Source organism: Crinia signifera, chromosome 3, assembly GCF_055691185.1.
Source record: "Crinia signifera chromosome 3, ASM5569118v1, whole genome shotgun sequence".
Classification (NCBI taxonomy): domain Eukaryota; kingdom Metazoa; phylum Chordata; class Amphibia; order Anura; family Myobatrachidae; genus Crinia; species Crinia signifera.
In genome coordinates this window covers 251221236-251235740 of record NC_139219.1, presented here as the reverse complement: position 1 = coordinate 251235740, position 14505 = coordinate 251221236, and the positions used below count along the sequence as shown (strand labels likewise).

The following is a 14505-nucleotide window of genomic DNA, read 5'->3' as shown; positions in this document are numbered from 1 at the left end:
GATAGGTGTGTGTGTGTGTGCGTATGTGATAGGTGTGTGTGCGTATGTGATAGATGTGTGTGCGTATTATGTGATAGATGTGTGTGTGCCTATAATGTGATAGATGTGCGTGTGTATGTGTGCGTATAATGTGATAGGTGTATGTGTGCGTATAATGTGATAGGTGTGTGTGCGTATAATGTGATAGGTGTGTATGTGTGCGTATAATGTGATAGGTGTATGTGTGCGTATAATGTGATAGGTGTGTGTGTGCGTATAATGTGATAGGTGTGTGTGCGTATAATGTGATAGGTGTGTATGTGTGCGTATAATGTGATAGATGTGCGTGTGTATGTGTGCGTATAATGTGATAGGTGTGTGTGCGTATAATGTGATAGATGTGCATGTGTGTGCGCATATAATGTGATAGATGTGTGTGTGTGTGTGTGCGTATGTGATAGATGTGTGTGCGTATTATGTGATAGATGTGTGTGTGCCTATAATGTGATAGATGTGCGTGTGTATGTGTGCGTACAATGTGATAGGTGTATGTGTGCTTATAATGTAATAGGTGTGTGTGCGTATAATGTGATAGGTGTGTGTGCGTATAATGTGATAGATGTGCGTGTGTGTGCGCGTATAATGTGATAGATGTGTGTGTGTGTGTGTGCGTATGTGATAGGTGTGTGTGCGTATGTGATAGATGTGTGTGCGTATTATGTGATAGATGTGTGTGTGCCTATAATGTGATAGATGTTCGTGTGTATGTGTGCGTATAATGTGATAGGTGTGTGTGTGCGTATAATGTGAAAGGTGTGTGTGCGTATGTGATAGGTGTGTATGTGTGCGTATAATGTGATAGATGTGCGTGTGTATGTGTGCGTATAATGTGATAGGTGTATGTGTGCGTATAATGTGATAGGTGTGTATGTGTGCGTATAATGTGATAGATGTGCATGTGTATGTGTGCGTATAATGTGATTGGTGTGTGTGTGCTTATAATGTGATAGATGTGCGTGTGTGTGCGCATATAATGTGATAGATGTGTGTGTGTGTGCGTATGTGATAGATGTGTGTGCGTATTATGTGATAGATGTGTGTGTGCCTATAATGTGATAGATGTGCGTGTGTATGTGTGCGTACAATGTGATAGGTGTATGTGTGCGTATAATGTGATAGGTGTGTGTGTGCGTATAATGTGATAGGTGTGTGTGCGTATAATGTGATAGGTGTGTGTGTGTGCGTATAATGTGATAGATGTGCGTGTGTGTGTGTGCGTATGTGATAGATGTGTGTGCAATTATGTGATAGATGTGTGTGTGCCTATAATGTGATAGATGTGCGTGTGTATGTGCGTATAAACTATAATGTGATAGATGTGTGTGTGCCTATAATGTGATAGATGTGTGTGTTCGTATAATGTGTGTGTGTGTTCTTTAGCGCTTATTTGTTTTTTTTTGCTGTGTGCTGATGTCTGCTGCTCTGCTGTTTGCAGGTCCGTGTCCCCCCAATGTGCAATGGGCGTTACAATGTGTTTTATAATGTTAGGCCCTGACCCTGTTTGCCGCGCGAGAGCCCCGCCTACTACAAATCGGGGGGGGGGGGGGGGGGGGGGGGGGGGGGGGTGGTGCGAAACATGCCCTTGCTCCGGGCACAGTGGCACCTAGCTACACCATTGCAGGTGATGGTAATCATATATTACCAGGGAAGCCCAGGTACAGAGAATTTTCTCCCTGAAGGAGTGGGTCAGGTAGGCAACCCTGTGATACATATGACATGTAGTGCACGATCAGGTATCTTTAAGAGGACCAGGATCCCCCCTGACAAGACACCACCCGCATGGGACACCCCTCGGACCAGACACTATAAGCTCCGGAATGCAGAGTTTGATGTCTGGTCCGGCGTTCCGGTGTCTTATCCGGGTCCGGTTTTTACTTAGTCCCGCCACCAAGCCACATGCCATCCTGTTATGCAGTGCGGAACCCATGCCACCTGGCTTGCTGCAGACAGGGCACATACCGCCTGCCTAGTAACATCAGTAATATAGCGAAGCCGATTAACATATGCGATAGCGACGCGTCTCTACTGTAGCCTGCCCTGTTGTGGCGGGCGGCCTACAGCTGCTGCTGCCTGCTTGGGCTAGGTAGGCACTGGCAGTGATCAGGGCACCCGGCTGGGGTCCTTCTGCTTCGTGACGTCGTGCGGAAGTCGCTTCTGCCACATGGTGCGGCTGGAGCAGACGGGAGAGTTCCTGTGCTCTGTCTGTGAGCGAGCCGCTGTGCTTGGGGCGAGAGAGGCGGTGGCGCGGTGCTACGTGTCCGACTCCTGTGTGTCTCTCAGTTGCGGTAATGTAGTAAGCGATCTGGGACGCTGATGCCTCGCAGGGGGTGCAGGCCTGCAAACGGGACAGCGATGGGCTCTCAGGGAGCGGAAAGGTGTCACAGTACACAGCCATGGGGCTTGCCTGCAGATGGGGACTACAACAAGTCCCAGAATGTCATGGTTCGTCTTACGTGATAGCATACCTCCCAACATGACTCATTCCAGAAGGGACACAATGCTCTGCTCCTGGACATCCCTCTTAATGTATCAATGCCTTAACCTGTGTTAAACTGGTTAATTGATAAGTAAGGTGTTCCACCACAGATAATGGCAATCATACATTAAGAAGAAAGTGCAGGAGCAGAGCAATGTGTCCCTCCTGGAATGGGTCATGGGAAGTATGTGATAGCACACTGTAAAATTTGATGACCTCAATTCTCTGCTGGGATGAGCACTGTCCTGGATGGAATATGACCTGCGTTGAGTACATCCAAGTGGGTTAAAGGACCTTGTCCCTGACACCTTTCCTAAAGCCTTGTTCTTGAAGGGTTTCTAGTCCTGTTTGCTGCAATAAGAAAAAAAAGTGGTCAGATTCAGTTCTGAGCGAAGTACAAGCAGCACGTTACAACCACAACATTGCTCTTGTTGTCTCCCATCCCCAGCTCTTCCTACCTTTTGAGAAGCAGAATTCACCAAATATTGGATTGTTCACACACGAATAGTAATATGAGCTAAGATTAAACAGTAATACATGTTAATGTTATTGCCAAAGTAATCGTGTTAAAGCTTGGCCATTCCCATAATTCGCAGCTATGTGCGTATTTGTACATTGGAAATGCTTATTTTTTTGTATTTTCATTATGCTCTAGGTGACAAATTATTTGAAAAGTAAGGTGGAAATATGTTAATTGCCTCAATATAGAGAATTTAGATCTATACACACATAATAAGAAATAAACTACTCTGGTGACATACGATATTGGTTGGGAGGGAGTAACCGCTAATTGTTCGCTGGGGCTGTCCTATTTAAACATTTTTTGATGTCTACGCTTTAGCTGCTGCCTTCATCAGGAATACAAACTAAGTAAACAGACGTTTAAAAGCCTTCTGATGCATGTTCAATATCTGTAAATAATGACCTAATCTGGGTGCTAGTCGCATCCTAGGCAACAGAAGCCTGCAGTGCACAAAGACATAATAAAATGTGCTTATAAACTCTAGACAGAAACAACATTAAGCAGAAGAATACATATCAAATCCACGTTACAGTGTACCATGAAGAAAAGAGCATATTTAAAGGCGAAGGGCCAGATATACTAAGCTTGAAAAGTGATAAAATGATAGTGATAAAATGGAGAGTGAGAAACCACCAGCCAATCAGCTCCTACCATTTTTAAAACACAACCTTTAACATGGCAGGTAGAAGAAAAATGAGAAAAAATAAGCAAATTTAAAGATTCATTTAAACCTTTTGGAGTAATAGTATCTGCCTTGTGCAGTCACATTGTGGAAGACGTTTAGAACTGTTACCCCCTTGAACAGGAAGGGGGAATGTGATTGATCATTCTGTAATGTACCGAATATTATACCCCTTTTAGACATACTACCTGGGATTTTAGACCCCATTCAATCCTAGGTTTTTAAAAATCCCAGGTCCATTGCATGTGCGCAGGGCCTGGGATTTTTGATGGTAGAGCCCATTCAGACATACGCTAGTCCCGGGATTGTGCACGTGAAAAATCCTGGGATTTTGCTGTATGTCTGAAAGGGGTATAAGCTATGCTTAGCAGAGGCAAAGTGTTATACAACTGGCTGGTCACTACACACATGGATGAACGGTTGGTCATTAAATTAAAATTGCAAGCTGTCCCATTTGATATTTGTTAAAATGTTGCCTTGAAATTCTGAAAATAATATAAAAATCCGAAGCTAAATGATAATCTCTGTACTTGTATCTAAATTCTCTTTTTTTTGTTTTTCCAGATTCAAGTTTAATCAGGATGGAGTACATGAAGGGGCCAGCGACTAGCAGCCAAGGGAACATGTAAGAAGTTATTTTGGGGAGACAATATGTTCTAAAATAGGAGTTGGGTTTTATTGGACTTTTCTTTTTGGTTTAGTTTGTAAATCCCGATACGCACTAGCAGATATGCTCCATGAGTAATCTCGCCAGTGTTCCCCTCTGAACTCACCGGAAAAGGATGTTTTGTGTACACACTAAACTATATAGTTTGCCAATATAGTTCAGTGACTTCACCGGGACCTGCTGAACATGCGGGTCATCGGTTATATAGCTGAAATAGACCTACATGTGCAGCAGTTACAGGCGGCCATTAACGATGTGCGGGAATGCGCATTGTTAACGGTATTAAGCATGCACTTTACACTTGTTTTTTCCCCTAAAAGATATCGTTCAGATGGACACTTCTGAGTGATATCTTTTAAAAAATTGTATAGGGCTTTAGCTGTCATTGACGATCTAGTCAGGATTGAGCTACACCAGTAGTAGCCAACCCTAGCCCTCGAGAGCTACCAACAGTTCACATTTTCCAGACAACCTAGCTGCTGCACAGCTGCACTCATTAATCACCGACACATTTTAAAAGATACACAGGTGGAGCTAATTGCTTCTCTTGTGATTCTGTGAGGAGACCTGCAAAACATGCACTGTTGGTAGCTCTCGAGGACTAGGGTTGGCTACCCCAGAGCTACACGTACAGAGGAGGTCACTAATAACCCACAGGAGTGCTCATACTTAACACACTAGCCGATATGCACAAAAATATTGTTAACAATGGTCGTTCTCATGCATATCGTGTAATGCGTATTCACCTTTAGCCTGTAGTGTGAATGCTTAGTAGCCTGGCACATCACCTCCCTATATGGGTTCTGAATTTCAGTATAAATAGGTTTTCAGGTGATATAGAGTTTACTTTGCTAAAGTCAATGTGTTATGCTAAAAGGACCTGTCGGATGAATTAATAGTACAAATAATTCAGACTTAGAGACTTATTAGTCTGAGAAGGTATCTAAACGATGCAGGTGTCCTCTCTTTCAGCCTATCTTTTAAATAAAAAAAAAACAAAACAAAAAAACATTCTGCCGACGCATGTCCGCTCAGCACTTCCCGGACACTGTGGACTGCCTGCCCTGCAATTTATCCTATGTAAAAAATGGCACATCAAGTTCCAAATAGCTAGTGAGCTCTCTCAGGAAGCTGCCGTGAGAGCTCAGGGAAAATTGGGTGTGAGTTGTCCTTACGACAAGTTGGACTAGTGTATTGGGGCCTTAGTGATGAGGGAAAGATTCAGTTTTTCCTATGGACAGCAAAATATTAACTCAACATTACAAGAAACATGTAACTTTTATATAGATCTAAAATGCACAAATAGTGTCAATTAGTTAGATTGGGATCAGTTGGTCGACATGGGTCTAGGCCGACTTAAGCATTAGGTCGACAGTCAAAAGGTCTACATGGGGTTTTTAACTGAATGTGGACACAGGTTAAAGTGCACCATGTCCCCTCGCCATACTTTGGTCACACTATTCTATTCTCCCACCACGCCCTAGTGGATGGTAGGGCATGAAATACTGCCTCTCTGGTCACAAAACAGTCCAAACCCTCCATAAAACCCCATGTCGACCTAATGACCGTCTACCATCATGTTGTAGACCAAATGTCCGTATCCCAATGAGTTAGTGTCACCGTTCTGGCATACCTAATAAGCTGAATTTTGTTTGGAACTTTTGTATTATCTGAGAATAATTCCAGAATTGCTGTTCCATTAAGTGTTAATTGCAGTTGAGTTACAGCTGTTTGTCCAATGTCCAAAATACTGTGGTTCTGATAGAAAATATCCTGTTTTGTAGATTTTGCTTCTCATAGTTTGCTATAAAGCATTGAATGATGAGTGAGGAACCTGTTTATGTTTAAAAACACCGTTCTGTATCATTGACTTGACTTACCTTATTAAAGTGCTGTTACGGTTTTTCTTCTATTTCTTCATTCTGGGAGACTATCCCTCATTCAACAGCGGCCAGGTAAAAAAACCATAAGCAGCGCCTAAATAACCTGTACCTTGTAATCTTAAGGTGTAGGTGATTTATAACTGCAGTGTGCTGATAATAAATGGATGTCAATGTTTTTAGGATTAAGAATAATTTATTGGTGCAAAAGTGACATATTACAAATTCAATAAAATGAAATAAATGCAGGTATTCTGTGGATGGCTAATCAGGAGAAGGAAGAAAAGACTCTCTGTTTTTTGGGGCACTCTTTAGCTACAGAAAACGCCGGGAAATCCCTACGTGTCTGGATTGGTCACAAAAATGAGTATAGGTTGAGATGGGTTACACTTAATTTAACCTGTTGGGTAGATTAATGGAGAAGCAATGCCTCTGGTGGTCAAATAGCCGTGGGTAATTTTAGCTAGTTATTCTGTGGATGGCAACAGAGTCCAGTGTGAACAGCTCTCAACAGCAAAGGCTGTGTCTGCTGTCAACTGGTAACAGAACCTGTATATGAAATGGGGTAGTATGTGGGGGCACTCTGTGGTTGGGCAATACACAGAATGTGTCACAGTGGGGGTTTGAGGAGGAGTGGGCTGAGGGATGGGGTGGAAAAGTCAGATGGTGAGGCAAGGCGTGTAAATGGCACCCCTGGTGGTGCACTATACCCTTAGTTGACATCCATTTATTATCGGCATACTGCAGTTATACATCACCTACACCTTAAGATTAGAAGGTGAGCGCAGGGTTAACCCCAAATTCTCATGTACGTCTATGAGTGTAAGGACACACTCAAACTCAGCAGCCCCTTTGCACATTTAGGTATCTTAGCGCGCGGACACAACAATATCTATCTATCTATACCTTGGTATGTTGTTTTGCATGGTTGGCTAATTACTTTATTTTGCTCTGTATTATTAGCCTTTGTTGCCAATGTGGAATTCCAATCCCCCCAAACCTTGCGAACATGTGCGTGTCATGTCTTCGGACACAGGTCGACATCAGCGAAGGGATTCCAAAGCAAGTGTCTGTGCATTTCTGTAAGCAGTGTGAACGGTAGGTCTGAAGCTACATAACTATTCCACTTTTTTTTTTTTAAACAGTCTTTGTATAAAGCTGTTGTGCAGTAGCAGCTCTTACCTCTCCGGAGGAGGGGGCTGGCGGGATCTGGGCCCCCTCCGCTGCTGCTGCCACCACTGTGTTCCTGGTCCCCTCCAGCTGCCGCCGGTTAGCCTAGGCCGCCAGTCTTCATCGTGCGGCCGGCGCATGCGTAGTAGCTTCTCCGGTGCTGTGCATGCGCTGGCCCCCAGCCTCTATGGGCTGCTTTTGCAGCAGTCAATGGTGGCATTTTCAGGGTCCCAGATCTGGTGCATGCGCAGTATTGTCCTCGTACTGCGCATGTGCGGTACCAGATTTCATGGGCTGCCACTCAGCAGTGGCATCCCGGAGGGAGGGAATACCCCCCCCAATGGGACTGCCTTGGGTGACTGGCAGGTCAGACTTCCAATAGGAAGTCACTGCCAATCACAGTGAAGCCAGAGCCGTCTCACAGACTGCATCTGGCTTCATTTAGTCAGAGACAGTGGCAGATTTTACCCTGCAGTCCTGCAGCCCATAAGTAAAAATCACCACGCTGTTGTGTGTTATAAGAATTATGATGTCGAGTAACTAAAATCTATTTATATTTGCAAATAAAAGCTGGCCATACACTTATCCAAGGTATCGCATGCGATACCTCGGTAACTGCCCGCCGGTGTTACATAAATCCTATGCGGTCCTTTAGTATACGATGTATCGTATGCGACCCCCAGCAAGTGCTAAAGGATCCTACTGGATCTGATAAATCTTACAGTATGTGCAGCACTTACGATCTCTGGATCTGATCTGATGAGCATGATACCATGCATCCGATTAGAATCGGAGGTTAGGCACATACGATTAGGATATAATACGATGTTCTCACTGCCAGTGAGAACAACCCGGCTTTTACCTAACGGTGAATGCAGTGCTGGACCTTCTCACTGCTAGGCAAATTACTGGGTGAAGCAGTTCTACCTGGTAATTTGCCTTTTTTTTTTTTAGTTGGAGACCCGGGAATAACGACACGGGTTGAACCGTTCACATTGAAAAAAAACCTGTGTTAAAAGGCAAATTACCAGGTCGACATGCTTGACCTGGGAATTTGCCTAGGGGTATTCGTGTTTGGTCACCATTAGGAACATCTCCTTACACTTTACAGGTTACAGTACCACAGTGTTTTCACAATATGTGATGTCCAATATTTTTGTTGAAACGTGTGGGAAAGACAGCAATGCTTCCTGCAAAGTGCCTACATCCTAGTTCAGGTGTGGGCAAAAAGCGTCCTTCCAGCTGTATAGAACTACACATCCCAGCGTGCCCTGCAACACTTATAGCATTGTCAAAGCAATTGTATGGATTTTATATTTAATGAAGACAAACAATGCAGCTCACTGTGATATTTACTTTGGCATTATTTCAACATTCCAAAGTGGAAAAAGCTGAATAATTCAGCAAATAACTGTAATGCAATTTTATTTTTGCCGTCTTGAATTAATTGCTTCCAGTGTGTAGCAATAATATGGTACCACAAGGAGGCATACTAATCTGAAAACTAGAAAACCTACCTAAGGGGGAGGGGATAGACATTAGTACCCGTCTATCTTGGGAAAGCTTAGTTCTCTTGTGGTTGCATTCAGGGAGAATGGGTTATAGTGCCAGGATTTTAAACCTTAATATTTTCCAGTGCAGTCACATCAACGTCAAGCTGTTTAGAGAAGATTCTTTTGACTTAGGTGTGGTTAGTTTTTACTATTGGTTTAATAATGTATTAAAATGGCTCTCGGGTAAATGTCATGCCTTTGTCCAGTTACGGTTCTGCAGAGGAGCTTATGGTTAGAATGTAACTTATGACTTCCGATCTCTTGAAGCTAAACACAGACAAGGAAGCACAGTAACATCATAAAAAACTGTTTAAAGTATCTGTTTCAAACCTAAATAACCATGTCAGGAAATAAATCCTGGGAGGGGTTGTGGAATGGGTTATGGGTATGTCCCTTAGTTCATTTATAAAAACCTGGTACTGGATAGGAGCAAATGTCATTTGTTTCCCAAATCAGAAAATGGACAACGACTGTCACTCGGACAATGTACTGTAGTTGGACCTATTTAAATTTAAATAAGTTCACTGAAATTTTTTGTCCAATTTGTGAGCAAATTGCTTATTGGCATTTGCCCCCATACAGTACCAGATTTTCAGTCCAACCAACCAACTAGTTGGATGGTTGGGGGAAAGTTGGTCTGATGTGTGGCCAGCATAAGAAAGATGTTTCAACACAGGTGATGGCATCATGAATTAAGAGTTACTGTAAGTACTAGTGCATTGTGTCCCTCCTAGAGAGAATCATGTTGGGTGGTATGCATAAGCACTAGTCATGTTTTCAGATTAACGTATCTGTGGACCAACGGAATTTGTGACATCTAGCTTACCTCAGCTAGGAGGAGTGGAATGACCCTCACTGCCTACCTAGATTCCAGTCCTAGTTCTGCAGCACAAACTTTGTTCTTTGCGGAGACATCATTTAACCCCTTTGGCACATTTGGAGTCACATTCAAACTACTATACGGCATTGCCCAAAAATACTTTGTTTTATTTAGAACACTCTGCTAAGGACTTCTGAAGAGTTGAAACAGCTCTCATTATAATGAGGGTGAACGCATTTAAATTTGAAGTGGATGGCATTGAATGTGTGCCAGATCTCTTCCTACAGGTACATTTACTAAAGTGTGAGTTTTTAGAAGTGAGAGCTGTTGGCCATAGCAACCAGATTTGACATATAATTTATCTAGCACCGTCTAGAGCAGTAGTTCCCAATCCTGGTCTTTAACCCCTTCCCGACATATGACGTACATGTACGTCATATGTCGGTTGCGGGGGAATCAAGCCAGCTCACGGAGTGAGCTGGCTTGAAAGAGAGCAGGTAATGGCTGTATATTACAGCCAGGTACCTGCTCTCACGGCCACGAGCGGCGAGTTCGCCGATCGTGGCCGTTTAACCCTTTAAGCACCGCGGGCAAAGCGCCCGCAGTGCTTTAATAGCTGACCGGAGGGGGGGCGCCCCCCTCCGGCGCCGATCGGGGCCCCCCGCGGCGAGATCGGAGGGTGCCGATCGGTTGCCATGGCAGCCAGGGGTCTAATGTAGACCCCTGTGCTGGCCATGTCAGCATTCCTATTACATCCTGCCTGAGGCAGGATGTAATAGGAAGTGCTGAAAATCACTATGTTCAGCCATAGAGCTCTATGGCTGAACCTAGTACAGGCGATCGCGCCCCCTAGTGGTCAAGTACACTAGGGGGCCTTGTAGTAAAAGTAAAAAAAAAAAAAAAAAAAAAGTAAAAAAAAAAAAAAAAAAAAAAAAAAAATATTAAAAGTTCAAAACGCCCCCCTTTCCCCATTTCACAAATAAAAATAAATAAAAAATAAAAAAAATAAACATATTTGGTATCGCCGCGTTCCTAAAAGTCCGATCTATTAAAATATAACATTAGTTATCCCGCACGGTTAAAGGCGTAAACGGGAAAAAATTCCCAACGCCAAAACTACGTTTTTTGGTCGCATCGCCTACCCAAAAAAAATTAAATAAAAGAGATCAGAAAGTCGCACATATCCCATAATGGTATTAATTAAAAAGTACACTTCAGCCCGCAAAAAATGAGCCCTCACCCAGGTCCGTAGGTGGAAAAATAAAAAAGTTATAAGCCGCAGAACATGGCGACGCGACGCAAATTAGAAAAACCGTAAAATTTTCTATTTTTTTTTTTGTGGTAAAACGTAACGAAAACTATATAAGTTTGGTATCACCGGAATCGTAACGACCCATAGAATAAAGATAACCCATCATTTTAAACGAACTATGAACTAAAAAAAAAACGTAACCAGCGCAAAATTGTGGAATTGCGTTTTTTTTCCTTTTTACCCCACATTGAATTATTTCCTGATTCCCCAGAATATTATACGGTATAGTAAATGGTACCATTAAAAAGTACAACTTGTCCCGCAAAAAAAAAGCCCTCATGTGTCTATATAGCCGGAAAATTAAAAAAGTTACGCTTATTTGAACGCGAGAAAAAAAAAAAAAAAAGTTAAGAAAAAACGCCCCGTCAGGAAGGGGTTAAGTATCCCCAACAGTGCACATATTCCAGTTCTCCACACAGAATCATAAGTGAGATAATAAGCTCCACCTGTGGATCCTTTAAAATGTGTGGGGATGAGTACACCTGCGCACCTGCCTTGTTACCTGGAAAGCATGTACTTTTGGGGGTACTTGAGAACCAGGCTTATGTAGGGTACACATCAGAACAATTTGGCCTCAATTCCCCCAATTTCGATGCTATCTCGAACGATTGTGTGTAAATTGGGCATATTTTCGATCCGATTCCAATCCGAAGCTGGTCGTGTTGGAGATCCTACCTGCTGCAGTCAGGTTCTGCAAAAGATCCATTCAGCTGGATGCAGATTGTGTGCTCCAACAGATCGTACGATCGTCTCACGGTCACGATCGTTCTGGTGTGTACTTAGCATTAGGAAACACTGTTTCAGAGGATCAATGGATGGAATATCACTTCTAAAAACCTAACACTTTAGTAAATGTACCCCTTATTGTCCTACTTCAACCACAATGACCGAGAGAGAACTTGGAATGTTGAACATAAGTTTGAGACTAGTAATAGATTCTTTGTTTCAGTTATCTACAGCCACCAGGGACATGGATGCAGTGCGCATTAGAGTCTCGAGAGCTACTCACTTTGTGCCTGAAAAAACTGAAGACTTCATTGAGCAAGGTGTGTACTACATGGTTCTGCATACGCTACCATTCACTTACAAACACAAGTGAGATGTACTTGCTCTCAATAGCAAGTTATACACATGTAAACGCCTTACGATGTGTTATTTCCACGTGTATGTTAGTAGATAACACTTAAAATGTTTTTCTAAATCTTAATGATGGGGAACGATATTGCTTTTGCCATCATGATTGATAAACCTTATCTCACCAGCAACAGATTAATGTGTATTGCCTTAACCCCTTCACTGGCAATTTTCTGGGCTATGCCTTAATGCCCAGGCTGGCAAGGCCGGAAAATTCTTGGGATTGCCAGTGATTAGCACCGGGCAGCGCTGCCCGGCTCCCTCCCCTCTGCCGCGCCCCCGGCTCACCCCGCCCTCCCCCCCCCCAGTTGTAACATTGCAGCCTGCGGCGCTGGCTTATGACAAGCCGGGTCGCAGCATGTAGGGACGGGGAGCCGGGGCACAGGTCCGGGCAGCAGATGATTGACGGATCAGCGTTGCTGCCCAGACCCAGGGGAGACAGTGGTGTTTTTTTTTTTTTTTTAGGGAGCACTCCTCATAAAAAAACTTGCCTACTGGGGGGGGGGGGGGGGGGCTCCCTAAAAGAAAACCCACCACAAGGGGTTAAACACACATCTCGTAAACTCAGTTGTCTCTATGAAAAGTGATAAATCATAAATGAAACAAAACTTAGTTTAGTTACATTATTGAAGACTTGTGTGGTTTATCCGCTCACAAAGTACCAGAAATCAGTAACCCAGCAGCCAGTTGCCATTTTGCCTATTATAGATTGGTCAATGAAACGTTGCTGTACGTTTTTGCACTGGTGTGTTTCTAGTAATAACATAGTGTTTCCATGCAGTGGTTATAGACCTGTTGTCAGTAGTCTGTAGTAAGCATAGGAGTTTCTGTGGAGCAGACCTGGAAATATCAGCTTTGAGCCATGCCGCACATATCCGAGCAGAGATTAAACCGACTCTGTAACTGCTTCTATTTTAGTGCAGCATGAAACTAAATCCCATTAGCAACCTTTTAGTGTTTATGTTGGTTGAGCCGGCAAAGTATTCGACACACATCAAACCCGGCTGGTAAACAGTTTTATAAATATATTTATACTCTGTTTTAGGCAACAAACAGATTGAAGTTACGGTTACCTGGGTTATCCATGGACAGAAGAGCCAGATATTTTCGTCACTAGTCTATTTATGACCCACTACTGCTAAAACACTGAGGGGTAGATTGTCTGTATGATGTGGTGTTAAGGGGTTTGTGCGCTATGTGTGCACCTTAAGCCCCTCCTTGTGTGTATCAGTCCTGCGGTGATACAGGCAGTCAGTTTTGACTACTTTCCCTCATGCTGTGCAATGTATCAATTGGTGTTGTGACATCAGCTTTGTATCTTCTCATCTTCCACTTAGTGACGCTATGGGACTGCCATTTACTTTTTTTTTTCAATAACCTTTATTGTTCTTCAGTCTAAAAAGGTCCCACTCATGTGTCCCCTAAACAAAACTACGCATGCGCTAGGTCCCCGGCATCAGAAAAAAAGCACACGCGCCAAGGAAATAGCACCGGAATTGAAAACTGGTGCGTGCACAGAAATAATGGAGACACAGACGTTATGGGAGGACGTGTTTCCCCGTCGGTGGGAGGATAACGCACTTCTATAAGGGATGCTGTAGTAATAATACATGCAGCCGATGTCAGCACCTGCTTCACCACGATAACATGGTGAAGCAGGCCCGGGCACTTAAGGAACGAAAACTAATTTTTAATAAATCGACCCCATAATACCTGGCAGCATGAAACTGTTTTTCTGTTGCTCGCCAGTTTGATAATATTAATCAAGCCTCATTCATGTAAATGTGGGGTTGCCACGGGTTACAACACATTTGTTTGCATTATATTATGTGGTTATATTTCTTGTTCCCAATTGGTGTCCACTATAGACTCATTTTTTGTGTAAATCTGGGTTCACTACTTAATTTCTAGTTCTGAGATTAATTTACCTGACAGCTAGGTGGAGTGTGGCAGCTTTCAATTTACTAAACTTGTGTCTTCTGGGATTGTGGGTGAGGAACTGACAATTTGAAAATGCAATAGAAAATAAGATGGGTACTTGTTTCCTAGCACGGCCACAATCTTCTTGATCGTGTGCCTTAACTTTAAGGCACACGATGCCCACGATGGACTCGATTTTCTTTCAAATCAGGTCCATTTTACCGGCAAATGGAAAATCGGGTCCATCGCGTCGGTCGTGTGCCTTTAATAAGGCACACGACGCGACCGACGCGATGGACCCGATTCTCCATAGGCTTCAATGTTAAAAA

At 43.3% G+C, this 14505-nt stretch overlaps 1 protein-coding gene across 4 annotated transcripts in view; it reads left to right on the top strand.

Moving 5' to 3' along the window:
* The first annotated feature begins 1599 nt into the window (after window positions 1–1599).
* The window catches only part of NMD3 (NMD3 ribosome export adaptor), a 68795-nt gene continuing 55889 nt past the window's right edge, over window positions 1600–14505 (top strand). The window contains exons 1-4 of one of the 4 annotated variants that reach the window (XM_083177844.1): window positions 1600–1729; window positions 4285–4345; window positions 7231–7365; window positions 12072–12168. In XM_083177844.1, coding sequence (XP_083033970.1) covers window positions 4302–4345; window positions 7231–7365; window positions 12072–12168 — 276 coding nt within the window. In that variant the 5' untranslated portion in view covers window positions 1600–1729; window positions 4285–4301. Of the gene's footprint in view, window positions 1730–2154; window positions 2333–2417; window positions 2482–4284; window positions 4346–7230; window positions 7366–12071; window positions 12169–14505 lie in introns of those variants that run through there. The other 3 variants (XM_083177841.1, XM_083177843.1, XM_083177842.1) reach the window with 3 other exon arrangements.